The 27,706-nt window shown below is 37.8% G+C and overlaps 1 protein-coding gene across 1 annotated transcript in view; it reads left to right on the forward strand.

The window, feature by feature from the left end:
- The window catches only part of LOC130097528 (nesprin-1), a 104,078-nt gene that overhangs the window by 42,887 nt on the left and 33,485 nt on the right, over positions 1–27,706 (forward strand). Inside the window, exons 41-75 of the mRNA XM_056264402.1 lie at positions 1,016–1,207; positions 1,571–1,726; positions 2,386–2,627; positions 3,164–5,213; positions 5,965–6,299; positions 6,703–6,847; positions 7,133–7,333; positions 7,485–7,744; positions 7,834–7,984; positions 8,096–8,239; positions 8,628–8,768; positions 9,668–9,850; positions 9,952–10,089; positions 10,205–10,390; positions 11,128–11,250; positions 11,336–11,518; positions 13,727–13,816; positions 13,986–14,072; positions 14,665–14,730; positions 15,646–16,224; positions 16,334–16,540; positions 17,181–17,273; positions 17,676–17,879; positions 17,976–18,137; positions 18,400–18,525; positions 21,137–21,327; positions 21,512–21,635; positions 21,731–21,913; positions 22,174–22,320; positions 24,222–24,401; positions 24,492–24,647; positions 24,797–24,952; positions 25,974–26,144; positions 26,354–26,484; positions 26,775–26,979. Of these exons, the coding sequence (XP_056120377.1) occupies positions 1,016–1,207; positions 1,571–1,726; positions 2,386–2,627; positions 3,164–5,213; positions 5,965–6,299; positions 6,703–6,847; positions 7,133–7,333; positions 7,485–7,744; positions 7,834–7,984; positions 8,096–8,239; positions 8,628–8,768; positions 9,668–9,850; positions 9,952–10,089; positions 10,205–10,390; positions 11,128–11,250; positions 11,336–11,518; positions 13,727–13,816; positions 13,986–14,072; positions 14,665–14,730; positions 15,646–16,224; positions 16,334–16,540; positions 17,181–17,273; positions 17,676–17,879; positions 17,976–18,137; positions 18,400–18,525; positions 21,137–21,327; positions 21,512–21,635; positions 21,731–21,913; positions 22,174–22,320; positions 24,222–24,401; positions 24,492–24,647; positions 24,797–24,952; positions 25,974–26,144; positions 26,354–26,484; positions 26,775–26,979 (8,088 nt within the window). The remainder of the gene's footprint in view (positions 1–1,015; positions 1,208–1,570; positions 1,727–2,385; positions 2,628–3,163; positions 5,214–5,964; positions 6,300–6,702; positions 6,848–7,132; positions 7,334–7,484; positions 7,745–7,833; positions 7,985–8,095; positions 8,240–8,627; positions 8,769–9,667; positions 9,851–9,951; positions 10,090–10,204; positions 10,391–11,127; positions 11,251–11,335; positions 11,519–13,726; positions 13,817–13,985; positions 14,073–14,664; positions 14,731–15,645; positions 16,225–16,333; positions 16,541–17,180; positions 17,274–17,675; positions 17,880–17,975; positions 18,138–18,399; positions 18,526–21,136; positions 21,328–21,511; positions 21,636–21,730; positions 21,914–22,173; positions 22,321–24,221; positions 24,402–24,491; positions 24,648–24,796; positions 24,953–25,973; positions 26,145–26,353; positions 26,485–26,774; positions 26,980–27,706) is intronic.

Raw genomic sequence — 27,706 nt, forward strand, 5'->3', positions numbered from 1 at the left:
ACACAGAAGTTGTGAACCTACAGTGATTTTACTGCAAAAATTATTTCTTTTCAAGTTCAATTGATGCCTTTCATTTTACATTTTGCACCATTTACAGATCATTTCAAGAAGTCATTTGTTAAAGAATATCAGAGAATGAAAATCATTGAAAGGATAAGAGAAAGGATTTTAAAAGCTCCATAATTCACTCTGAGAAAATGAAATGTATTTTCTCCTATTGGAATATGTAGGATGGCTAGCCATGGTTTCAAAAAATAATCTGAAAGATCTTACATTATCTGAATGTGCAATCATTATTCCAAGCTGTGTGAAATGCTGGAATTCATTGTGCAATTTTATGTGCACTCAAAGCCGTTTGTTCAACAATGGTGAACTCTATTTATATCCTTACCTCTTATATGTTGGTGTAATTGATGAGCTGCAATGGCAAAAACCATTTTCATTAAAAGTTATATGTATTTAATACATTTTATAATATATATTAACAAATGCTTTTTGCCATTTATTTATTATTATTATTATTATTATTATTATTTATTTTTTATATTATTCATTTGATTGATTTTCCATAGGCCACCTTTGCATGTTGTTGCATTATTCATACATCATTCCATGTGTTGGCATTCTAACAGATATCACCCTCTACCCTTTATCATGGTTATATTGTGGCACGTATGCATATTTTTTATCTATTTGATTTCATATAGAAGTTGTCTTACGATACAATTTTTTCAATGAGCAAGAACTTGGCTCCCTTTTACCAACTACATGTTGTTGGCATTAGGTCTTGCAGTACTGCTTCTCCTAAGTCTGTTTTAGCCCTGAAGGCACACCACGCCTTTTAGAGGAAATACTCATTTCCCAATGGGGCAGCATTCCTTGTTTTTCTGAAATTGTGACTTAAGGAACAGAACTGTGTTTCTCTTTTAAACGAGCTCTGACAGCAGGTGCAAAGCGGTGTTGTGGTGAACTTTTGCCCTGAAATATGAACTATGATACTTTTTCCTTATTGTAGTATGAAGAAATGCACAGAGCCAATTCAGATCCATCTAGCAGGAACAAATCATCCGAAAACAGAGGATCAGGAGCAGCCAGCAAGGATAAAACGAGCCATGCGGAGCAGCCTACAGGGACACATGTGTGGGCCACTTTACTGAACACCATCACTAATATTCAGCCACCTCTGGTGACCAGTCACAGTTCTGAGGTACGTATGTTAACACATTATAGTTTTGTTCTAAATTGTTTAAGGAACAACTTGAAGAACTTAAGAAACTTTGGGATTTTAACAGATAAAGAATGCATGAAAAATCCAGTTTTCATTTCTGTTTCTGTTAAGGTGAAACCAAGAAATACTTTTTTTTTCTCAAATACAACTGACTGTTATCAGTTAATCAACTCGTTTTGGTCTTTGACTTGAAGACCCTATATTCCCTCAAGGCTGGGAGGAAATTGCACAGGAAGGAAGGATTTGCTTTGCTCTGTGCTGCTTAGAACTGTACCATTTTCTCTGTCTGCATTTTAAATGTCTCAATTTAGTTTCAAATTTTAATACTTTTATTTTTTACAGGAAACTAGACCATGGAAGGATTCCTGGTTTCGGAACTCATTACTCTCAGAGTCTGAGAACAGTTTGGCATGGACTGTCCTGCAGGTTTTCAGATGCCGGTACCGACCGGCCCAACTCAGCATTGCACATATGACTCTTCAGCTAGAAGAAGCCGAGGTACAGTACATTACTTCATTGGAGTGGTTTCTCCAAAACCTCCAGCTGTGAACAGCTGTTGACAGTAAAAGATGTCAGTAGTCATGAAGAGCTAACCTAAAAACAGCCCAAACAATCCCTTACTACCTTCAGGAGATGTCTGATGACAAAACATATGACTTTAAAATCAGATTTTTCAAGTCACATAAAATCAGATTTGAGGCACTGATCATGTCAACTCAAAAGGTCAGATGTTTTTGCTTCTTTTAAAGCTCAAGATGATATTTGGATCATTTCAAGTCATGCTGGAGAACATTAACATCAGGTTTTACATCATGCAGCTCGAGTGCTGCTGTAAAGCAAAAGGGACAAACCAAATACTAAAACCTTTTGAAATTAATGTACAGTACTTTCATATTATGATGTTGATAATATAATTTGTAATGGAAAAATGTTGTATTGCATTATAAAAATGCAAAGTATAAGCATTGTCATTAGTGGACTTTTGGACCCCACTCTACAAGAATCACTTGGTTCTGTGGCCTAATAGTTAGCACAGATATTCTGACACATTGAGCCGTGATACTTATGCATGCAAAACTGGCTCGCAAATCAAACTTTCAAACTATAAATATTTAAAATAAAACTAACAAACATTATGACATTACATCCATGCATAGATCTGCCGGCAATGTGTCATGGATCAGGTGGCCAGACTGCCTCGGAATGAATCTGGTGCAGGATGCTTTACAGAGCCTGAGCAGAGCATAGAGAGGAGTTGGAACAGAGTACTGCTGGATACCTCAACAATGGCAGAATTTAAAAAGGCACAGCTACAGCAGGTCACACAGTATCACAAACAAAAACGTGTTCTCACGGATACTCTACACAACCTGGAGGTTGAACTCAGCACACTGACACTGTGAGTATCCTTTTTGACATTTTTGTGTGTGTGTGTGTGTGCGCGCGTGTGCGTGTGTTTTTGTGAATTCATCTTCAACATAGAACATGAAAATGTTCTCATCATTTACTCACCTTTATGTTGTTCCAAACCTGTATGAGTTTCTTTCTTCAGTTGAACACAAAAGGAGATATTTTAAAGAATGTTTGTAACCAAACTGTAGCCATTGACTTCCATAGGTCACAAATTTAGTCCTAGTCCTGTCCTGTCCAGATAGGGCTATAGTGTTCATGCTGTATTTTACTGATCAACTGGGAGTAAATGATTTGTAATTGAATAAATATTCTGACTGAAACAGTAAAATATAAGAAAGTAAAGATAAAATGACATGTTTTAAGATTTCATGTTGACACACTTTTTCCTATACCTGTTATTCATTGATGACTTTACTCTTACTCTAAAATTTAGAGAATAGTCATTACAAGTAGGTGTGTCTAAACCTGTACTGGTAGTATAGACAATGAAAAGTAATCCCCATTTCTCTCACCATTTTGAAGAGATTGCATTGAAAGCAGCACCCTGCAAGCAGAGAAGCTGAGTGCATTCCTTAAGAGCATGCAGAAGAAGAGAGGCATACTTGAAGAGCTTCTACAGACATGCTCTCAAATCTCAGCCCATCTGGATGAGGCAGAGGGACCTGTGGCCTGCATTGAACCTTTTAGGACTTTACAGGAGAGATGGCGGACTGTGGAGTGGGCTGCTTCCAAGAGTCTGTGGCACGCTAATGTCTGCACAGCGGAAGTTTCTGGACTCCTGCAAGAGGCCAGAGAGCTGCAACGTGAACTGGATCTTCTGGAGAAGTCAGTTTGTCTTTCGCACAGATCTCCCAGACCGATAGACTGGCAAAGTGCACTACATGAGACAGTCAGAACTGCAGACCTGGCAGTGTTGACTGAGCGCTATTCCTACATTGTTGAGGTCTCTCAGGCTCTTTCCTCAAGTCCGCTGGGAAAGAAAGAGCTTAGAGATATGGAGGATGCGGTGCAGGGTCTGAATTCTCAACTTGCTCTGACTCAGGAGAAGCTCAGCTCTCAGACTTCAAATGGCAATGATTTTTCACCGACCATTAGGATCATCAGTGACTATTTTACATGGGCTAAACGAACGGAAAGCAAAATCAGTAGGAGAAGGAGGATGTCCCTGTACCCTGAAGAGGCAAGTCACGAGGTCAACCACATGAAGAAACTGCAGTCTGAAACATCTCTTAAGAGGTTTCAGTTGGCCTCTGTTTTGAAAGAGCTTAGAGAGGAAGTTATAGGTCTTGACGAGAAGGATTCCAAAGCCATGTTGCCCACCCTCGATTCCTTAGAGGATTTGTATGTTAAGATTTCTGAGAAGACTGAATGTGCAGTTGTGGAAATGAACAGAATGTTACATATTAGAGAAAGACTGTGGAAACAGATCACTGACAGCAGCTCTTGGTTGACCTCAGTATTGGAAAAAGAGTCTGGTAAACCGTTGGCCTCTGAACCTAAAATTACAATCCCAGAATTGAGGGTTCAGCTTCAGGTGTCCACTGAGGCTTTGAAGAATGCTGAGAGACAAGCAAAAAACTTGGAGTCTTTGTTAGATGAAACCAAGACTATGAATAACGTTTTGAGTGTACCCGAAAGCTTTCAGCTTATCAACAGGCTTACAGCCTTACAAGAAGAAGTCTCTAGAGTTGTGAACCGTAAGTGGGCCTCGTGCTGGGTGTTTGAAGAGCTCCTTCATTCTCAGGAATCATCTGCTGAAGAACATAACGTCATTCAGAAGAGCTTGAGACAGTTGAGTGCTGATGTCATGAGGCAGAGGTATCCCGTAACAAGAGACTCGCTCTCGGCTCTTGAATCCGCTAAGCACATGCTGATGGAGCTCCTGTGCAAGGTGCAGGAAATTCCACACTGCCCAGAAACTCGGAGGAAAGAGATGGTCCATGCTGTACTAGATCTACAGAGGAGAATACATCTGCTGGAGCAGCAAGCCAAAGAGCATGAGGAGTACTTCACTTCAAGGCAGCACATGGAGAACTCCAGAGAGGCAGTAAAGAAGAGCTTGTCGCATATTGTAGACTCACGTGTAGGAACTGACGTTAGGCTCTGTGTCTGTCAGGCTGTCCTAGTGGAGCTGCCTCTGGTGAGAATAATATGTCAAGAGGCCGCTGACCACCTGGAGGCCATTTCAAAAGATCTTTATCCATCCCAGCTGACAGCAGAAAGGCAAAAGATTTGTTTGGTCATTGAGCAGCTAGCTTCTTGGGAGCTCACAGTCAAAAACGAGGCTAAAACCCTCCAGTGCTCTCTGGTGGAGCGACTTGGCAGTCCCACAGACCTCAGTCCACTCTCTGAGCTCTTCAACAGTGTTAGGCAGCAGCTGAAGAAGACCATCTGCATGGAGCCAGATAATAAGACTATTGATGCAGAGCTGAGAAAGCACTGGACACTTGTCCAGACCGTTGAGTCAGTGATTCAAATGTTGGAGGGCTGCAGGAAAGGAGAAGAGGCTGAAAGCTACCAGATGACAGTTGATCTTGGCCAGAGAACTCTTAATGATTGCACTGTGCACATGGTAAGTTCCACGTGACCATGCATGTTAAAATGACTATCCCCATGTCTACTTGACCAATAGAATGCTGCTTTTGTAACCGTTGTAGTTTTCTTCAAATATGCATGTGACAGCATTGTTATTTTGAAGAATTTCTAGTAGGGCTGCATCTTAAAGGGATAGTTCACCCAAAAATAAAAAAAGGATCCCATGATTTACTCACCCCCAAACCATCCTAGTTGTATATGACTTTTTTCTTTCAGACGAACACAATCGGAGTTATATTAAAGGGGTGGTTGATTAGGATTTCACTTTTCTAACTTTAGTTAGTGTGTAATTTTGCTGTTTGAGCATAAACAACATCTGCAAAGTTACAACGCTCAAAGTTCAAAGCAAATGGAGATATTTTCTTTTAAAGAAATTGTTTTTTTAAGGACAACAAACGGCTGGTAGAGACTACACGGCATTCCCTTTTTTTTTTTAACTAGACTATACTGGTCATGTCTGTTTTTGCATGCAGTCCTCAACAAAAACTAATTTGAAAGACATTTCTTGCCATAAATATCATGGTACATAGTCTATATTCAATCTGATGATGAAAAAATAACACAGTGAACTCACATTCACAACTTACATCTCAGATTTGAAGGAAACACTGATACATTAAAATATACCATTTTTTTTTTATTTAATTTGTGAATTAGTTTAGTAAAACTATGAATGTTGTTTTTACGATTTCTAATAATAATAATATATATATTTTTTGGTTTTCCAGGACAAGCTTCTCCAAGCTCGGGAGGCACTGAAGCATTACAGCTGGGCTGTTCAGGGTGCAGAGAGTTTTTTTCACCAAATCAGATCCAATCTCATGATTCCATCTACTGGCTTCAAAGGCTACAAAGAGGAGCATCATTATATTCAGCAGATTTTCAGCACTCTGGTTGAGGGTTTCCATGCCCGCTTGTCTGAAGTTGGTGCTTGCACACCCCATCAGACATGCCTCTCCATCCCTCTAACTGAGCAGCTTCATATCGAGGTTTTTAGTCACCTTCTGGTACAAGATGCCAAATTAGAAGCTCAGGCTCAACTCAGACTCGAGGCTTTACAGAGGTTAGCCATACTCTATAAGCACGTTTTTGATCAAGTATTGATTTTTTTTTTTTTTTTTTTTTATCAAAATTGATCCTTGCCCTATGGTTCAGATTGTTGCATTCACAATGTTCTTTGATTGTTGTTGAGATTTTCTTATCAAATTGGAAAATCATTGTATAATTGTTTTGTGTGGGGGACGGAAAATAGGGGGAAAAATGTATTTTACAAATAATCCAAAATGTTCTCAAAAAGCTCTTTAAATGTCTGCCATATACTGTACATTACTTGGAAACATTTCCCTCGGAAACCATGGTCTGAACCAATTAGTTTGAATGGAATACATCTATTTGGTTAAATGAAATGTACTAAAGGCAGTTTTATTTAGTTGCTTTAATGGTTCACTCTTTTTGCTACAATTTAGGTGCATGGGAGACCAAATTGTGCACATGAGTCACCATGAAGAAATGAGCCAACTTCTCAAAAACATTGATTCTCAAATCTCAAAATGCTCAAGTCAAAAACCGACTGATTCTGAAGCCTGCCAAGAACACCAGCAGAAAATAAAGGTTTGTGGTCATTATATGCCATTAATATTCACCATGTAGAAGAACCTAATCCATTTTGTTTATCATGCATGTTGTGCTTGGTTTAAATGCATTGCAATAATACCCTTGAAACTCTTGAAAATGACTTGGGGACCAATGAAAACTTGAGAATATACTGTATACACTCTATTTACTGTATATACTCTAGTTCTTATGGTGTATGAATGGTTCCTTGTGCTACTTTTCATCTCGTAACAATTCTAGTAGTGCTAGATTAGCATTCGTTGAAATTGTCTTCATCTGCAGGTGCTCCAGACAGAGCTGAAGAACATTGCTAAAAGACTGGAGGAATTGAGGGAAAGCTGCCCAGGTCATCGATGCAATGCTCCTGTGGATCTGATGCTGGGACATCTGTGGAGGTCTTGGGCAGTGCTGCAGTGCAGAGTGGAATCACTCAAGGCAAGCACGTCTCATAAAGAAGCAGAGTGGAGAAACTTTGTGATACGTGTATGTAATTTTCTATTTTATTTTGTTGTATTTTATAATATAAAAAAGACAATTAATAATACATTTTATTTATATATCCAGCTTGTATTATGATTAATGAAGTAAGCTGTGCATTAATTCATTTCTCTTCATGTTTGGGTTTGCTGTGCAGCTCAATAAATCAAAGGAAGGTCTTGGCAGTCTGCAGAATAATCTCCCTGACTCATCTATAGTGACGGGATCCCTGGTGGATCTTCAGGGTGTTCTGAGCCTCACTGAGCACCTTCAAGATAGGATTGAGCAGGAGCATCATACACTTGCATCTCTACAACACCATGTGGCACGTTTGCTTGGGGTCTCAAATTTGCAGCAGCTGAAAGTTTCTCCTCAAATCTGTCAGGACTTGCAGTCTTTACAGGGTCAGTGCAGAAGGTAAGACTTATACACACATGCACATAAACATATATATGTTGAGGACATGTTCAGACTCTACATTTACAGAGCTTCTTTTTCATGCATAGTCTCAGAGATCAGAGCAATAAGATCCGTCAGGAGGTGCTTTTTGAGATCCAGGAGTCGGGTCGTGTGCAGGAGGAGATGAGTGCCATTCAGCAGAACGTTCTCTCTCTTTTGACGGTTTTACAGTCCGAATCAGCTGCTGAACAACTACAGGTTGGTGCTTTATGGCATATTTTTTTTTTTTTACAGGGAGAGTAAGAGGAGAGTCTGTTTCTGCAGTGTTTGCTGTTGATATTGTATTCACTGTGTTGTATCACACTGTAGGAAGTCAAAGTGGATTTGGTGTCACAAAAGGCTCGATTGCAGGACGTCATAGACAGAGTGCAGAACAGATGGAGCTGTGTACCATCAGAGATTCAAATCTTACAGAATGAGCTCAACGTCTCCCTGCTGGAGGCTAAGGACAAAGTATTTACTTTCTTTATCTTTAATTTTAGGATATTGTGGGATCAAGTACCGTTTTAGCGATAGGTAGAGTGTGTTTGATGTTGGAAAAAGCTAATTGTGTGTGTATGTATATGAATATTATTAATGAGCATGTTTTTATGAATATAGATATCAATAAGGGATTCTAAAATAAATTATACAATAAAACAATCCTTTGAACTTGTGAAAAAGGCAGTCAGTCTCCATTATAACCTCCAAAATTGTTTTATATACTGTATATAACACATAACATAACACAAAGACACTCAAACTATAACTGCCATATTTAATATATATATATATATATATTAAGTTCGAGTGTCTGTGTTGTTTTTAAATGAAACCTAATAAAAATGTAACTCTGTTTCAGTTGGCCATGGTCATGGAGAGAAGTGGTCCTCTTAGTAAAATGGTTGAGCAGGTTGGAGAGGTGACGGTGGGCCTGAATTGTGTGCATGCCCTGCTAAAGCAAACAAGTCCTAATTGTTCTGAGGCTGAACGTACACAAAAGGTACTTGTTCCCTTCTTGCCTCCACATGCACCTTATTGAAAATACACTCAGGAAAACATGGGCTATTACTCAGGCAGCTTAATTTCTCTCATTACTTAGTTTTGTGTATTATTTAGTTCTGTTTATTCTCTTATTTATTTGTTTTCTTATACTTTTATTGTATTTTTTTTTATTTTGTGATTTTATGTATATACCATATTTTCTGGAACATAAGTTGCACCTGACAATAAGTTGCACGGATCAAAATTGCATTGGTGAGAGAGAAAAAAAACACAGATGTACGAGTCACATTTTATTATTGCATTTAGAAATATTGTAATAATACCGATAATTAAAACAAAGCATTTACAAACATTATAAACACTATAAACAAGTTTTAGTTTTAGTTCTCCTCACAACACAGTATTCAGAACAGATCAGGATGAAAAATACAAGTATAAAACAAACAGTGGCATTCATTATAAACAACATTAGCTATAAATGCCAAGAATAATTTATGTAAAACATAACGAAACTACCGACATGTGGAAAGTGTGCTATACAAATAAATTTGGGCTCGCATACTTCTCTCATTCAGCACAGATCCAAATGTGTGCATTTTGCGTGCTTGACGTTAGTTTTACATTATATAAGTCGCAGCACGTTTCAGATGATACATAACGCTGTATAGAAAGAGAGAGAGAATGTGAACACTTATTGTATGTACAGAAAACTTCTGTAAAGTATAATAAATGAGTAGAATCGTAAAAACAAAACATATATTTAAAATAAAACAAGGCTTTACTCATGACATATTTAATGAACTGATCTTCCGTCTTTCACATTTTACATTTGTGTCCAGTGAAATATGATGTCTACACTAACTGAAGTCTAATGTGCATGTGTGCGTGTTTGTGCAGCGTATATGGGATGAGCTGGACCAGTGGCACACTCGGATAGCTGAGCTGGAGGCTGAGGTGCAGGATCTGGCTGAGCAACAGCCTGAGAGAGCACACGTCCTCATGGACCAGCTCACGGAGCCACTGCAGCTCTACCAGACCACAGCCAAACAGGCCGAGCACAGGACCGCCCTCATCAGCAAAGTCAGACTTGACCCATAATCCTTGTTTCACAACATAAGCCAACACATAATGCCACTGATAGCAACCATGACTTTTTGTGCCTTGTGTTTTGCTCCCATCAGATCCCTGCCTGTCTGCAGGACTATGAGGGTTTACTCAGTAGCTCCAACTGCTGGTTGAAAGAGGCTCAGTCCTGGCTGGTCGTCCCAAGAACCTACACCGCTGCGAAATGCATCCACTGCCACGCCAACTCCCTCAAGGTCAGGTCAAAGCCTCACACTGAAGCCGTTTACAGGTCACTTCTAGTGAGACATATCATACTTTATGTAGATGGTATGTTGCAACTTGTTGGCAACTCTTATGGCATGTCTGTAGATGATGCTGGATGAATCAGAGGGATACAGGGCAGCTCTGGAGGCCTTCCTGCCTGTCCTGCAGGAGATCACTCCGGTGTGTGACACCACTCCTCAACAACAGCTCCTCCACCTCTGTATACAAAATATCACACTTATGCAGCAAAGCGTCCTGGACCCTCTCTCCCACCTTCAGCACCTAGCAGCTGTAAGAAATATCTTTACTTTCAATGAAGAATTGTGTATGTATTTACAGTAAGATTTACATATTTTCTTAGGATTTACAGTGTCTAAGTTTGTCACTATACCAAGTTTTTAGTTGTATCAATACCAGTGAAATTTTATGATCACTGTTACCCATTCGATACCACAGCAAAACAATTATGCTATTAAAATTTGAATACAGTCCTTTTATTTAAAATATATTAACGTCATTTTTTTTTTTTAAATTAAAACAGTAGTGTTTGTGTGAAGTAAACATTCTATTAAAAACAGTTAATTACAATAGTCCAAAAATACAAATTAAGTAAATCATGCTTGACTTTTTTTTTCAGGTATTTTCAATAAAATCAAATATTCAAGTAATCTTACTGGGGAAAAAAATCTTACTGACCCCAAACTTTTGAACTATAATGTAGCTGACTGTGTTTGCATTAATATCTCATAAATATGGGAAATTTGACCAAGAAGTACATCAAATTGAGGCATTGGGCAAATTGGGATACCAGAAAAACTGGTAACTGGTAAAAATGGTAAAATATTAGTATTGAGTTAGTATTAGCAGTTTTGATATCCCTAACAATGTATAGATAATTTGGAGGGTTTTATGAGACCTACATAGCATTGCTGGAATTACTTATACTAGTATATAATACTGTGATAATTTTTGTTTTTTAATTATGTTGCCTATATTTTAATTGTAATTCACTTATAACTTATGTGTAGGAGATGGATGCCATTGAAACAGAGGTGAAGACAATGGAGAATAATATAGCCAAGATCAGAACAATCCTTTCCACTACTGACACAGAGAACATTTCTCCTGAGGAATATCTTGAGGACATACAGGTACTGTGTGCGTCATATATTTATATCCTCTGTTTGGACTGTAAACATTTACATTATCTCATATCCCTCCTAATTTCTGTTACAGGTGATTCTGGATAATATCCAGTCCATGAAGAGGACCATTGATGAGATTGAGAGCTGCAGGCCAGGCCTAGGGCTTCCTACTGAGGCAGAGCAAACTCTCACAGCCTTCCACCGGGCTCAAGAGCTCCTGCAGCCCATCCAGGAGCTACAGCAGCTCAGTGTGGAGCGGAGCACAGCATTAAGGGTCTGTCGCTTTAATAGTTTGCTTGTGTTTACCAAGAGTCAGAGGTTTCCTGTTTACTGAGCTGGAGTGCGTTTTAGCTTATTTAGTTCATGAAAAGCAGATTTCCGTAGTTATGGCATTTAGCCTTGTTTTTTTTTTATACAACATAAATATTTTAAGTTACAACTTACTGTATAGACCTTATGTAGCCCCACCCCTTTCCAGCGCTGCGCTCGTTGTCTTTTGACTTCCGGTCTGTATTTTCACAGCGATCTTGCATAGGTATGAATGAACTGCTCGTAAAAAAATTCCCGGTCGACATTTGTTAAGACATCTGCTTTACAATGCTTATGATAAACATTACAATGCTCATGATAACTTTCGTTAACTCTACAATAAGTAAATCCACTTCACCAGCTAATTACTCCAGGACACGGATGCCATAGAAATATACAGAGCGACCGCAAAAACGGATGTTCAAAGACAATATTCTAAAGATGACGGCTCCCACGTTTCTCTGGTGCATAAGGGAAAATGGCCATTTTAAAGGTTTCATATTTGTAGAGATTGAGCTGGTAGATCTGGCAATGACAGTCACATCTCTAATGACACCTAGAGGCATGTGTGCAGCATATTCATTGATAGTAATTGCTTCATGCAAAATAAAACCCCTTTGATTAGTCTGCTGATATGACTGGAGTCTTCATCTCACATGAGTGCTCACTATTTTAAACATTTTTCAAAAAGTAATTTCAGTATTCATTAGAGGTCAAACTTTTTTATTGAGAAAAAATTACTGCACCCTTATTACCTGCTCACCATTTTCTAAAAAAAACTATTTTATTTTGCAGATCACTTAAATATTTCCATGGTGTGTGAATGGCTTTTTTAAAAGTTCAAATATTTCTGTCATCGGTCTTTCAATTGTGAGCCCACAAAAACGGTGTGTTTTAGTTTTTAATGATAGAGGAGTTTTAATGATGAATTTTAAATTATGTTGCATTGCTTGAATTATAACTATTGTAGCATGTCATACCATAAGAATGACATTGATTGAAAATTCAGTTTCAGTACAGCCATCTCCTTTATATAGGGAGCTTTTAGATCAAAATAATCACACAGTTACACCGTGTCCTAACTACACGTGACGCCGCGACACGCGATAAAAGGTATCTTTTCAGAGTTTTTGTCCTAACCAGCCACGACGGCGACACACGACTATTCTATTTTAGAAACGGTCTCTATTTTTCTGCGACGTCGTGCTGGAACAACAAACACAAAGTGTGGCAATGATAATCTCAGCTACTGTTTACGTGCTTTATTTAATGTTAAAAGCGTGTAATGTGACTTTGAATATCATTTAGTGCTCCCAGCTATGTAGCCGTAAAAACAACAATGGATAGTTCACCTCAGATCTTGAAATTAAACAAATGGAAACAAGAACGTTCAAACTGTGAACAAACAAGTGTATTATTTGACAAAGATTGTTTTAGTAACTCAGTAGCCTATGTATTTGAATTGTGTTTAAATGGTGTAATATTTGTGAATTTGATTACCGGTATGTAGCCTGCTTATCCATTTTCTTGCGATTGGCGTCAAGAATACTCTCTGGTGCTGTGCACTTGGCGCGAGAGCCCGCCCACACGCTGTTCTGATTGGCTGTGGGTTTTGATTGATTTTGACGCATCTCGCAGTCGCGTACAGTATGGACAGACAAATTATTTCTCGCTTGAATCTTATCGCATCGCGTCTGGTTAGGGAAACCTCTTTTTTATTTGACCAGTTTTGACACATCCATTTACAATATTTACAGCATCAAACACAGACAGTTATAATGAAATAGCTAACTGGACCAAAGGTCTTTTTAAATCTAGTTTGAACCTATTACTTGTTCAAGTTTTTAGTGACCGTGACCGGCGGGTGACCTCTCCTCTTCACTTTCATGTCTACTATGGGAATGAGAGGAGGAGAAAAGCCTTGAATTTAAAGCCAACTCGGAGAAAGGATGTGTGGGAACCTTAAATTTTCTGATTGTTCTTAAAAAATTAAGTGCTTTAAAACCTCAATAGTGCAACAGTAAATCATTACAGACATGGCTTTATTGGCAAAGGCAGCAGTATGCAATAAAGATGCTCCCATGACTTTTCTCATGATCTTTATCATGTAGCGTTGGTTGGTCCAAGTTCTAAAACTTGATGAAACTGAATAGTTTGCTGATTTTATTTTCAGGCCTCTATTGGACAACCATCTGAAATGATTCTCCCTTCAGACCAAATCACAGAATTCACGATGCCACACTTTTACTCTGGAGATGGGATGGTAAGTCAAGCAGCTCAATCAAAAATATACACCTCAAAATCATGCCCACTTAAGCTCAGATGACATCTAAGATGAGGATTAGTCCGTTTTAGGACTAAATCAGCTTATTAGTTGTGTCACTGTAAAAACCTAAAGAATAATATGTCCTCGCATAACCCTGGTGAAACAGGTGTCAATGGAAGGCCCTTTCAATAAGGAGGAAGATGAAGACAGTCAGTCTTCATCCTCAGGAACTCTCACATGCAGTGTTCCAGAGGTAAAGCCTCCAAAACCTCCAATTTATCTCCCAGTCTTGATGCATCCCTTTGCCAAACCCTGAACAAGAGTACATTTCTGTACTCTTGTACACCCTGGACCTCTTTGCTATGGCTGTTCATTTGCATGTATTTAATGTTTTATTTATATAAATTTATGAATGGAAATTATACGAATATACAAATACAACTATAATTATAATTATAAATATAAATAAATGTATGTGAATCTTTATGTTTTATGTTTATATATCTCTGCTATGCTATTTTCACTATATTTTCACAGGGATTGGTCCTGTGACAATTACTTTCATTCTTGGAATTGCATGATCACAATTTTCTCAACACTGCTGTTAATAGAGTTTATGCTATTATTAATGTCTCAATTTGTTTATAATTCAGTCAGCTTTGCGGCCAAGCTCTTTTGCTTTTCCTTCTGTGGACTAAGGCTGCATTTATTGCAGAATGCCGAATATACAGTAACACCTCCACTTCTTTCAGTAACAGCTGCTGTCCTCCATTGTCTTTTGGAAGTCTGTTCTTCTAATACTCTGGACCATCATCTCTAATAATTTTTTTCTTTCTCTGTACCAGGACCCAGGTGAGACCGTTTTGGAAGAGATGGATGCTGCCTCTGCTGTAACAGAGTGTGCCACTAAGGTATAGACTGGCCCCAATGGAGTTACTTGACTCTCAGGAACAAACTTTGTGATTTATTGGTTAATGGCAGACATCATCATCATTATTCCTCATATTCCTCTTTGTGGAATGTGTAATACCGACTTCTGATTGGATGAGCCCTGCTCAAAGGGATCATTCTGTATGAATTTTGTATGAATTTGATCACTTGCAATGTTGATTGGCAACCACAAGCTGCCTGCCGTCAGAATAATAGACTGCACTACCATTCAAAAGTTCTTAAGTCTGTATGATTTTTTTTCTTTTAACAAAGAAAGAAAGTTTCTAATGATAACAATAACTGCAATGTATTTGTTCATTCCTGTGATATAAAAAGCTGAATTTTCAGCATCATTATTCCAGTCTTCAGTGTCACATGATAATTCAGAAATCATTCTAATATGCTGAGCTGAATTGGTGCCCAAGAAACATTTATTCTTATTATCAATGTTGAACAGTTACTGTATATATATATATAATGTATTTTTTAAAAACATTTGGTGATTTTCAGGAGTTCTGAATTTATTTATTTATTCAAAAGATGCATTTATTTGAAATAGAAATATTTTGTTATAAATTGTAACATTTGAACTTTTGAATATTTCTTTGTTGTCACTTATGATCAATTGAATGTGTCCTTGATCCCAAACTTTGGAATGGTAGTGCATATTACAGTAGATGGCGGAATAATTATTTTGATAATTATTAAAAAAACAACTCTTTATTGAAAATTGGTGTAATATATTATATCATTGAAGTGGTTTTGGTTTTTTTATGCCATGGTTAAGGTGGTTTTAGATGTCAAAATACTTGCTTTACCCATGGTAAAATAACTGAAAAGTTGATTCACTGATAAAAGTTCACTGATAATGAAACAAATCATTATTTCATTTTTAGGAATCATCTGCTGAAGAAGAAACTGATTTTGCTGCAATCAAGCACGTATTACAGGAGTCTGACACTGGAAGTTGTTTACTAGAGCCTCCTGGATTCTCTGAAATGCCTGCCATAGACAGCAGACCAGTGACTGAAGAGACAAGTTGTCTACCTCCACTAACATCCCAACACTTCGAAGAATTTACAAATGATAGTTATCTGCAGCCTGACAGTGCAACTAGAGCTAAGGAAAAACAAAATGAGTGCCCAGAAACCAAGGTGACTGAAGCAGTACCAGCAAAGCCAGGAACAGACTCAGAAATCACCATGTTAAAAGCAAGTGATGCCAGTGAATCGATCAAACAGTCTGAATCTGTAGATCTGAACAAAGTATCTATAAACACAGAAATGAGTACAAGCGATCAAGTGAAAATGGCATTTCGTAAGGAAGGTTTGACCCCAAAGCCTCCCGACACAGAGACTGTAAATGTTACTGATGATGACCAGACTCAGACGGAGACAAAACCCATAGACCCCACAGCTCCTGTATTGCTCCCTTCCCAGCACAAAGAATGTGTGCCACAGGAAGATACAATGCTGGTAATTCTATGTGAAATCCAACTGTAAACACACATGTATCATTTCATTTTGAAGTACAGTCCATTTTGAAATATCTGTATGACTAAAAACTGCCCTTCCAACTTTCTAGGAAATACAGAGAGATCTGATTGAGGCCATCGTTCGCCAGAACAGCAGCCAGTCTCAGGAACACTCATTTCAGCACACAGCAACTCTCAGTGATCTCTCACAGTCTGAAGGAGGAGGTGAATATCAAGAGAGTTTGGTCCAGCTTCTCACCTCTTTGAAGGACACATCTGAGACACTGGGGTCATGTCAGGATATCAGTTCTTCAGAGGTCAGTTTCAGGCCTAATGCTTACTAAAACCAACAAGTGAATGAGTGTCTGTGTGCATTTTAACAAGAATATTGTGAAATTTTATTACAATTTAAAATAAGTTTTGTCTGTTTTAAAATATTTTAAAATGTTATTTATTTCTGTGATCTAAAGCTGAAAATTCAGCATCATTACTTCAGTGTCACATGATCATTCAGAAATCATTCTAATTATGTTGATGTAGTTCAAGATACATTTCTTACCAATGTTGAAAACAGTTGTGCTGAAACCATGATTAATTTGTTTCAGGATTCTTTGAGTAGAAAGTTTAAAAGAACAGAATTTATTTGAAGTAAAAATCTTTTGTAACATTATAAATGTCTTAACTGTTATGCATTTAAAACATCCTTGATGAATAAAATCCTTTTTATTTTATCTTAATGACCCTAAACTTTTGAACGGTAGTGTAGTTAACTAAGAAATGACAACGTGAAGCAGTTAATCTGCCATTTGAGCAAAATTTCTTATTTTTTTAATTTAGTAAAAAAAAAAACTTACTTTTTCTGATTTATATCAGTGGCAGTGGATGATAGAACACATTTCTCAGAAGCTATGAGACTGATTCTGCCTTTCTTTGTGTTTTTATTTCCTGCCTACACAGACTAGACAGCATCTGTTAGAGATTCCTGTGTCTGCATTGAATGCCAGTGAAATACAGATGAGAGACACGACCAAACTCTTTTCAAGCATCAAGGTATAATCAATTCACTTAAAGTCCACACAAAACTTGGTGCAAAGCTGTCTCCTCATAATGTAAATGATATTTAATGTGTAAGTTTAATACACAGCATGACCTTCTAAAGATTTATAAAAATAAATAAATAAATAAAAAAATCTCAAGACTAAGAAAATATTGCTTGTATCCTCTCTTAGTACCTTGTGTTTTACTGTTTTTTTTTTGTTTTGTTTTTGCATCATTTCCATAAAATTGTGTTTTAAAACTTTCCAAATACACATTGTACTTTAGAAAGTTCACAAACTTGTCTTATATTAGCCTTAGCAATAGTTGCTGATGTAGGATCGATCAGTGACGTGTAAAGCACGGCTTAGCGAAGGGTCAGTTCTGATGTACTAATACAAGTGTTTGTTCTGTAAGAGTCTGCAGGGCAGCACGTGGACTTTTGCAATTGACCGGTGGAGATCAGCAGGACAGATTAATGTTGAGCACCAGAGATGTTCTGAAGCTCTTCTGAAGGGTCTACGGGGTCTCCTGGAGCTGGGCTCAGAGCGGCTGCTGCGCAGTCAGGATGCACAGCCACAAAACTACAGCCAGCTGCACAGTCAGCTCAGAGGACACAAGGTACACTATATATTTTAACTGACCAATTTAGGACCAATTTTTTTGACCTCTTACATGACTCTCACAATGTTTGCACTTGATTGGTAACACTTCCAGAAATACTTCCAAGATTTGGGGCAGAACCTTGTAACTGTAAAGCTGCTATACCATAAGCTGCCAGAGGGGGCACTGCCGGGCCAAGCAGAGGTGGAGCAGTTTATTTCAGATCTACAGGATCAAGCACAAAGTCATGGGATCCAAATGCAGCACAGTTTACAGGTACAGAGAAATGATACTTCCTCAGACCTTAATCTCATTAATCTTATTCATTTCATTAAACATTCTCATTATCGCTGTCATAATTTAGTCTTTTACTGATCCAATTTACAAATAGGCACTCATTGCGTCGATTAACACTGTAGTTAGGACTAATTCAAAATTACTAAACAGATATTTCATAGGAGTATATGACATGCGTATTTATGTTGATCCATTTTATGCAACAAAATCACTCTCTTAGCGCTCTGTATGTGTGTTCCAGGAGTGGTCTTGGTACGAGGAGGTCACCGAGAGACTGTGCAATCAGTTGAATGAGATGGAGACAGACTTGTCCAGTCTGGATTTAGAGCTGGAAGGAGACCTGCAGGGTCAAGAGCAGTCCTATGAGGTTTGTTTCCCACATCTATGGGAATGCTAATGGCTCCCTGCCTCCTGGGTATTATTGGAAAAAATAACTGTTCAAAAGTTTGCTGTAAGATTTTTGTTGTTGTTGTTTTAAGAAATTGTATTCAGAAAAGGTATATTGAATTGATCTAAAGTGACAGAAAAGACATGTATAAAGTTACAAAAGAGTTCAGATATTTCTAATAAATGCTTTGCCTTGTTTTTAAAGCTTGAAAAAAAAAAATCACGGTTTTCACAAAAATATTAATCTGCACTATTTTTCAACATTGATAATAATAAGAAAAGTTTCTTGAGTTGCAAAACATCAGGATCATGTTACACTGAAGACTAGCGTAATTATGCTGAAAATTCAGCTTTGCATCACAGGAATAAATGACATTTTTGTATTTGTAAATTTGTAATAATTTCACAATATTACTGCATTTTTGATCAAATAATTGCATTATTGGTGAGCATAAGAGACTTCTTTTTAAAAAAACATTAAAAAAAAGTCTTACTAAACCAAACTTTTGAATGGTTCTGTATATTTATTTATATAAATCTATAGAAAAAATCTTGTTTTTTACTTCTTTTTTTTTTTTTTAAGAATTTTACTGGGAAAATAAGACAATTGCAGATTAAGAAAATATTTTTTTCAGTACTCAGACCCATGTCGTGTTGTAAACGATAAAATAAACATTCTGTCCAAATTAGATGCAACACAGTTTACTCTTGTCTGAATTATTAAGTCACAAAGAAGTTATAATTGACTTGGGCGATGGAGGACTCCTGTCCATTTTAGTTATTTGGTTGAGTACTACCCATCTAAAGCAGCAGAAGTAATACAAATCTGAGGTGTGTGAGGGGAGCAAAGTTAAAGGTGCCCTAGAATGTGTTGAAATAATATTTTAATTTTGTCTCTGATATCTACATAGAGGGTATGTGGCTTATTTAAGGGCATTTAAAATGTTAAAATGGTTTTACAGGTCCATTTTCAACTAGAATGAAATGGTCTGTTTTTACCTTATTTGGAAGGGTCATGAATAGTAATGAGGAGTTCTGCTCTGATTGGCTGTTTCACTGCACACACTCTGAAATACAAGCGTGCAAAACAATCATAAGTCAGTTTTCAAAAATTAAAACATTTTAACAAATGGACTAACGTTAGATGCCTTGTCAAATAAATATAGCTTCAACTTATGTGGTGGAGAATGTGACGTTAGCTAGAAGGATCGAGTGAGCTAACACTATCTGTGAGCAACTACACTAACATAGTTAGCCCCTGACGTGTTGTTGATGAAATAGACGAAAGTAAAATTATTTGACAAAAGGGAATTTACATATGTATCTACAGTATTATTTTGTAGATTTATATGACAACACAAGCAAGAAATATTAACCTCAGCGTAAATACTTTGTCATACTATTTAGTTATGTATGCTCGTTACTTGGAGCTTGCTATTTGTTACTGTACTAGGATCTTGCGCTGGATCTAGATAACACAGTGTAAATTATTGTTAATAAAATCACTAGTTACCGCTTGCAGGAATATAGTTGGAATTGCCCCCTTCTTCAGTATGAGACGCTGAGAGAAGCCTGCTTGAAATTGTCCCAGGTTAGAAAATAATCCGTGGTGAAATGGGCAGAGCAAACTAACAACTTCGAATTAAACTGTTGAATTAAACCACGCCTGTTGACATTTCTTTTCTGTGGGAAGGGTATGAAAAGTCCTCACATCCCCTGCACAGCCTAGAACAATCTGCCATTTTCCCTATGATCCTCGCTTGTTTCTTCACCTGCAGAACTTCCGATGATTCGGCTGCGCAGTTCCGCCTGGCATTGAACATGGGCTGTTATGTGGAGATTCGCCTATTTTTCAGGGGTGTTTTTCAAAAACGAGATTTAAATAAGAAGGAGAAAACAATGGTGTTTGAGACTCACTGTATGTCATGTCCATGTACTGAACTCTTGTTATTTAACTATGCCAAGATAAATTCAATTTCAAATTCTAGGGCACTTAGAGGGTCTTCTCCTTTCTTTGGCTATATGTTGCATGAGAATCTTTTTTGGTCCAGCACACAATGTTCCTGATTAAATTACTCAGAACGACAGGTGCCATATCTGTGGAAACTTCATGTTCTGCTGCCTGCATTGGCCGCACTTTTGTGATTGTCCCTCTCACTATTACGAAAGCTAATTTCTCAGCTATGGTGACTCACGCGGAACAGTTAGCAGCGCATGGTTGGTTGCGTTCATATTATTTCCCCCTTTATAACTACCAAAGCTCATTACTCTGGATTGATATAGGAGGAACATCAAGCAACCCTTTTTGTGTCTGTAATAGATGTATATCTCACTCCCATTCCCACAAGTCGCTCCATCTGAGCAAGCGGGTGAAGCTGAGAGAGATAAGGGGGTGGAGGGATGAAATGAGATAGAGCAGCGATTCACAAACTTTGCAGTCAAAGTACTACATCTGACCACATCAGTACATCTGAATCACAATCGGTTTGAGTAACTGAGTTAATTGAAATATTTTTTTTCTCCATGGTTTTCCATATTTTAGCCATTAACTTGCAAACTTTTCCTTTCCTTTTTCACTCTCTCGTTGTCAGAGGTTGCACAAAGTCCTGGAAGACACAAGACCTCAGATGTGGGGGATCCAAGACCGACTCAGGACCCTACAGAAAAAGGGTTGCTGCCAGACCTCCCCCAAATCACGACTGTTAATACGCTGGAAAGATCTTCATAATCAACTACAGCAGAAGATACATTCCACACAGAAGATCAGAAAGAATTATGAAAGGTTTGAGAAAAACACAGTAACCAAATAAGAAATGATTAAAATGAGCAAAATGTAATTTCGTTGGAAGAATTAAATGGTGTAGTGGTAAATGCGACCCACCAGTTGAGAAATACTGGTTTAGAAGACACATTGTTCTATCAGGTAACATAAAGGTGTGTATTTCTGTGTATTTGTATGTGGGTAGGTTTCAGCGTGACTCAACAGAACTAGAGGAGTGGATGAGTTGTGCTCATGAACGGGTTCAGAAGTGGAACAGTTTCTCCGATTCTGGTCTACTGGACTCCAGAATTGTCTTGACCCAGATCATGGTGACTAGAATTTTATTAGAGTTCATCTCTCTTTTTTATATCATGTGACCACATAATGCAAAATATGAGACCTTGGTTCTGGTTGTGTGCCACAGGAGTTCTTCAAGGAGATGGTGTTCCGTTCGGCACAGAAAGCTTCTGCAGAAAGCACAGGCATGCAGATTCTGCAGCTGACTGAGAGGAAAGCTCCTGGTCTGCGCAGACAACTGGCTCAACTTGAGCAGGAATGGACGAACCTGACTAACATGCTACCCACCCTCCACCAGACACAGCAACAAGTACAAATAATGTCTCAGTTTCTCTCTCTTCCTCTCTCTCTCTCTCTCTCTCTCTCTCTCTCTCTCTCTCTCTCTCTCTCTCTCTCTCTCTCTCTCTCTCTCTCTCTCTCTCTCTCTCTCTCTCTCTCTCTCTCTCTCTCTCTCTCTCTCTCTCTCTCTCTCTCTCTCTCCTTCCATCTCCTCCCTCGTCGATCTATTAGAAGCAAAGCTCTAACAAGCAGATATATATTTTTGTAAACATCTTTTTGCCCTCCTGATAGATGTTGACAAGCCAGTCTCACAGTCAAGTCTTGGCTGATTTGACCTCCTGGCTGGAGCATGTAGAGAGACAACTGGAGGATGAAAGCTCAGGGGTCCATTGTGCCCTGGGCTCCTCTGAGCTGTCTAGACATCTACAGGCTTTGAAGGTATTGCACCTACTCTTTTATTATTTCTGGTTTTCTGGATAAATTCCTACTGATTATTTCAAGGTAGGAATGGAAAAAATATTGTTTGGTTCGTCTAGACTCTATAGTTATTTTTATATGGAGGGATTATTGGGTCAGATTGAAAACTAAAAGTCTAAAACTAAAAGTCTTAAACGAAAACCAAAAGTCTAAGTTTGAAACTAAAAGTCTTAAACGAAAACCAAAAGTCTAAGTTTGAAACTAAAAGTCTAAGTCGAAAATGAATTTGGTATTTAGGATTGGGCATTTGGTATTTAGGATTGGGCATTTGGTATTTAGGATAGGGCATTTCGTATTTAGGATTGGGCATTTGGTCATTTAGCCATTTAGGATTTAGGATTGGGCATTTAGGGATTTAGGATCGGGCATTTAATCATTTAGCCATTTAGGATTGGGCATTTGAGGATTGAGGATTGAGGAGTGTATGCAAATAAGAAGGTGTGGCCCAAATACTGGAGGCTGGGTTTGAAATGGCTGGTGCAGATGCACCTTATGGACAGCAGAGGGAGCTCCAGTGCTAAGGAGCACACTGTAATGAAACCGAACAGAGCGAGTGAGCAGGTCATGGTCTGGAGCGAGGACTGTACTTTATAATGTGATAACTTCAACTTAATGACAGCGTTGTATAGGGGTACTGGAACAGTTCATGTATTCCTATTGAACCGAAACGGTAGCCTACGGGCGTCACGGTTCGGTGCACGAATTTACACGGAGAATATACGGTATAAAAATAAACAAAACTCTAAATAGCGATACATTTCGCTCTATTCGCGTTTGGTGTGAACGCAGCATAATAAACAGGCTGCGATGTCAAGATTGCAATGCTGGAGTGTGTGTGTGCGCGCGCGAGAGAGAGAGAGAGAGAGAGAGTGTGTGTGTGTGTGTGTGTGTGTGAGAGAGAGAGAGAGAGAGAGAGAGAGAGGGGGGAGGCGCGGGCGCGATCGAACTAGGTGTGTGTGTGTGTGTGTGTGTGTGTGTGATTTTGGTTGGGTGACAGTTGTAGGTTACAGTTTGACAAGATTTTAGAGTGTGACAAAGGCACAATGTTGTATTTTATTGCGAGTGTACACAAATATACACACTTTGCAGTTTGAACTTTGCGCACACACTCCAACATTGCAATCTTGAATTAAATCCTAAATGGCTAAATGACCAAATGCCCAATCCTAAATACGAAATGCCCTATCCTAAATACCAAATGCCCAATCCTAAATACCAAATGCCCAATCCTAAATACCAAATTCATTTTCGACTTAGACTTTTAGTTTCAAACTTAGACTTTTGGTTTTCGTTTAAGACTTTTAGTTTTAGACTTTTAGTTTTCAATCTGACCCAATAATCCCTCCATAATTTTATAGCTATATATGTATATGAAGAGTTCAGATGCAAAAGCCTCTAAGTGCCATCTGAATCATTTTTATCAAGCTTGTATATTTAAGTTCAGTAATTTCACTTAAATGACAATTAATAGGTAAGTTTCATTGTCATTTAAGTGAAATTACTGAATAAATATACGGCTTGATAAAAATGATCATTCTAGAAGAAAATTTCTGATGGCACTTAGAGGCTTTTGCATCTGAACTCTTCATATATATATAGCAATAAAATAACTCTAGATGAACAAAACAATATTTTTTCCAAGTTTATACTTGCAGCTTCAGAAATCATTCTAAAATTCTGATTGGATATTTTTCCTGGATACTTTCATGAATGGAAAGTTCAAAATAACAGCATTTATTTGAAAAAGAAATCTTTTGTAACATTATAAATGTCTTTACTGTCACTTTTTGATAACCCTTCTACAAAAATGAATTATGTAGGAAACTCTGACATGTATTATATTCCATGTTTTTACATATTAGGATATTAAGGCTGAAGTAAGCAGTCACCAGTCATGTGTTGACTTTCTGAACCACCAGTCTGTGGAGGGGGTGGGGTCAGTGAGCGAACCCACCAATCGCAGTGAGCGCATCCTCTTTGCCGAGCGACTGAGTGCTCTCAATCTTAATTGGCTTGTTCTACAGGCCAAGATTGACAGTGAGGTTAGTGCAGACATACAACAATGCTGTACTAACCTGTATAACCGGCTAAAGCCATCACATTTAAAACGTGATGGGTTCTTCTGTCTCCAGATACACAGTGTTGAGGACCAGTGGCAGGTCTGCACAGATAAAGAAAAGCGATTGCGCTGTTTGCACAGCTGGATCTCTCAACGTATGGAATGGGTGAGAAGCAGCTGGAGACCAGAGAGCTGCTTGCAGATTGAGCAAACATTACAGGAGTGTGAGGTGAGTCTCTTATCTCACAACTAGCTTGACGATTTTATGCTGCAAATGTTGTTTGTGGGTGTGAGAGTGAAATCCAGTGAGTCAAATGACTTGCTTTGTAAAAAGGGGAGTGAGAGATATCTGGAAACTCTGACACTGCTTCATTCCAGGAGACAGAGGAAAAGCTGCAGGTGAAGTCCTCTGAGTTGAAAGGTTTGGGAGCTCTTCACCTGTTCGGGCTGCAGGATGGTGAACATCCTGGAGATCAAGCATTCTCCAAGCAGGTGAATTCAGCCATCCAGGATTGCCAAGCTTTGAGTCAACAGGCAAGTTTGTACTCCCTGTTCTGGAATGCATCAGTAAATTTGTGCACATTGGCCATATACCTTTCAAAAGTTTGGGGTCAGTAAGATTAAAATAATAATACCTACTTGCATTCAGCAAAAATGCATTAAATTGATCTGTGTCACAATATCCACAAAAATATTAAGCAGCACAACTGTTTTTAACATTGATAAAAAAAGAAAAAAGTTTTTTGAGCAGCAAATCAGCATATTAGAATGATTCTAAAGGATCATGTGACACTGAAGACTGGAGTAATGATGCTATCATGCCATCATAAATGACATTTTTAAGAAAACCAAGTAAATTGTAATATTTCACAATATTTCTGTTTTACTGAATTTTTTATCAAATAAATGCAGCCTAGATTAGCATAAGAGACTTTTTTCCAAAAACCCCACACTTTTGAACAGTAAACACTGCAGCTACATTTTATGCCGTGTATGTTTAAAGGCAGCATGAAACACTCAGTGGTCTTAAGTCTTTGGTACTTATTAATATTTTTATATGAATTATTAATAATATTTATTTCATCAAAAATATATCATCGATATATTATTTTATTTATTTTATATTGCAATATTTTTTGTACTTTAGCACTTTTTGCATCCATGTGTCTTGTTTACAGCCATGAGATGCCAGAAATGTTGTGAAATCACTGTGCCAAACACTGCATGATCAGGAGTGACTTCTGTATTCCGTACACACACAGAATGAAAATGTATTCACTCCCTCGTTTAAATGCGTGTTTCAATTTTTGCAGTGTGTACATGTTTTTTTTCTTCTTTATTCTATTTTCCTCTTTGTTGGGTTACTCAGGAAATATAGTTGTTTTTACAGTTGTTAAGAAGCATACTTTCCTTATACATATACGAATTCATTTGATTTGTGTTTTATTGATTGTTTTACAACAACTTCAAATGTGTCCAGTCAGAGTTCATTCATTATTTTTGATTGGCCAAAGAAATGTTTTTCCTAGCAGCATGTGTGTGTTTTTTTTCTTAGATAAATGCTCTCAGGCTAGATTTGCAGCCAATCAAGGATAAGTGGGCTCACTTTGAATCTGAAATGAGTGCAGCAGAACTACAAACAACCAGGGTGGCCTACAGACTGGAGCTGTGCAGAGTTCCTGTGTTCTCAACTGAGCAGAACCGAATTCATGTGGAACATCTGCAAGTGAGTAAACAGTCTGACAAAATAAAAAGATTGTACAGTGAATGTTGTACTTGTAAGTTGTGAAGTTAACATTTTAAACATTAATGTTTAGGCACCAACTTTATTCTCCCAACATGGGAATACAAATAATATTAATATTCAACATTGCCATCAGTGGTACAGGAACAATGTTATTTGTAGGATATGATATCATGCATACTTCCTAACAGGAACTTGAAAGGGAGCTGAACCTATCAGAGACCTGGAACAACTTAACTGAGGTGTTCTTTGACTTAAGAGACAAACTCAAGCCTTGCGCATCTAAACTGCTGTCCGATCATCTCGAGAAGGAGAGAACTCGGTAAGCAATTTTACTTTCCAGTCCGTCTCCTTTTATATTCGCCATTTAATCTGAAATTGCACTTTGAAATGGCACCAAATTGGCAATATTGTCAACATCAATGTTGAGGAAGCTGTGTAAATTATCAGATGAGTCTGTTCATTTGATGGTTTAGTTGAATAATGAATCAGCAAACAAACTGATCCACTAAAAGGAAATGTGATGCAAAGAGAGGACAGAACATGTTTGATTATTAGGTTGTGTTTGTCTGCCCCTATGTGGGTATTAATGTCTGTTTTGTTTGTTTTCAGACATCTATCAGTGACTGAGGATGTGCATGCAGATTTACGAATGGCCCAGAATGAATTGCGGCTCTGGCTGGAATACAACCGTCTCACAGGAGAGTGCTGTGTTCTTCTAAATCAGCACTGGAATTGGCTTGAAGAGCTAATGAGTTCTTCAGACAGAGAAGAAAACACTGTAGAGCTTCTTAACAACAGGATGCAGAGCATCAGTGTGAGTAATTTATAGTATCTAGGCCCCTTTCACACCGTTTCCCATTCGGATAGTATCTGGATATTCTTTAGCTGGAAAGCATTTACAAATTCATCTCCAGTGTAATCAGAGAGAGATGCTGTATGATCGAAAATTTTTAAAATATTTTACATATTACTTATTTATCTTATTTATCATATTAATTATCAAATTAATATTGATAATTAAATGAGGTGGTCATTTTCGATTTAAACTCTAATATGATTATTGGCCTCTAATTACCTAAAAATTACTGAAAATGCATGCTAATGTCAGGTGAGAGCCCACTGCATACAAGAAATCAAGCAAAATACAATAGGTTAGTTACAAAACACAGCAAGTACACAGGTTAATGGCCAACAAAAGGAGGAGGGGGGGGGGGGATTAGTTCACTTTTAAAACAACTTTTGCTGATAATTTACTCACCCCCATGTCATCCAAGATGTCCATGTCTTTCTTTCTTCAGTCGAAAAGAAATTAAGGTTTTTGATGAAAACATTCCAGGATTTTTCTCCATATAATGGACTTCAATGGGCCCCAAACGGTTCAATGTCCAAATGACAGTTTCAGTGCAGCTGAATTATATGGAGAAAAATCCTTGAATGTTTTCATCAAAAACCTTAATTTCTTTTCGACTGAACAAAGAAAGACATGGACATCTTGGATGACATGGGGGTGAGTAAATTATAAGCAAAAGTTTTTTTTTAAA

This window comes from Rhinichthys klamathensis, unplaced genomic scaffold (assembly GCF_029890125.1).
Source record: "Rhinichthys klamathensis goyatoka isolate OS25496 unplaced genomic scaffold, OSU_Roscu_1.1 h1tg000221l_1, whole genome shotgun sequence".
Lineage (NCBI taxonomy): Eukaryota > Metazoa > Chordata > Actinopteri > Cypriniformes > Leuciscidae > Rhinichthys > Rhinichthys klamathensis.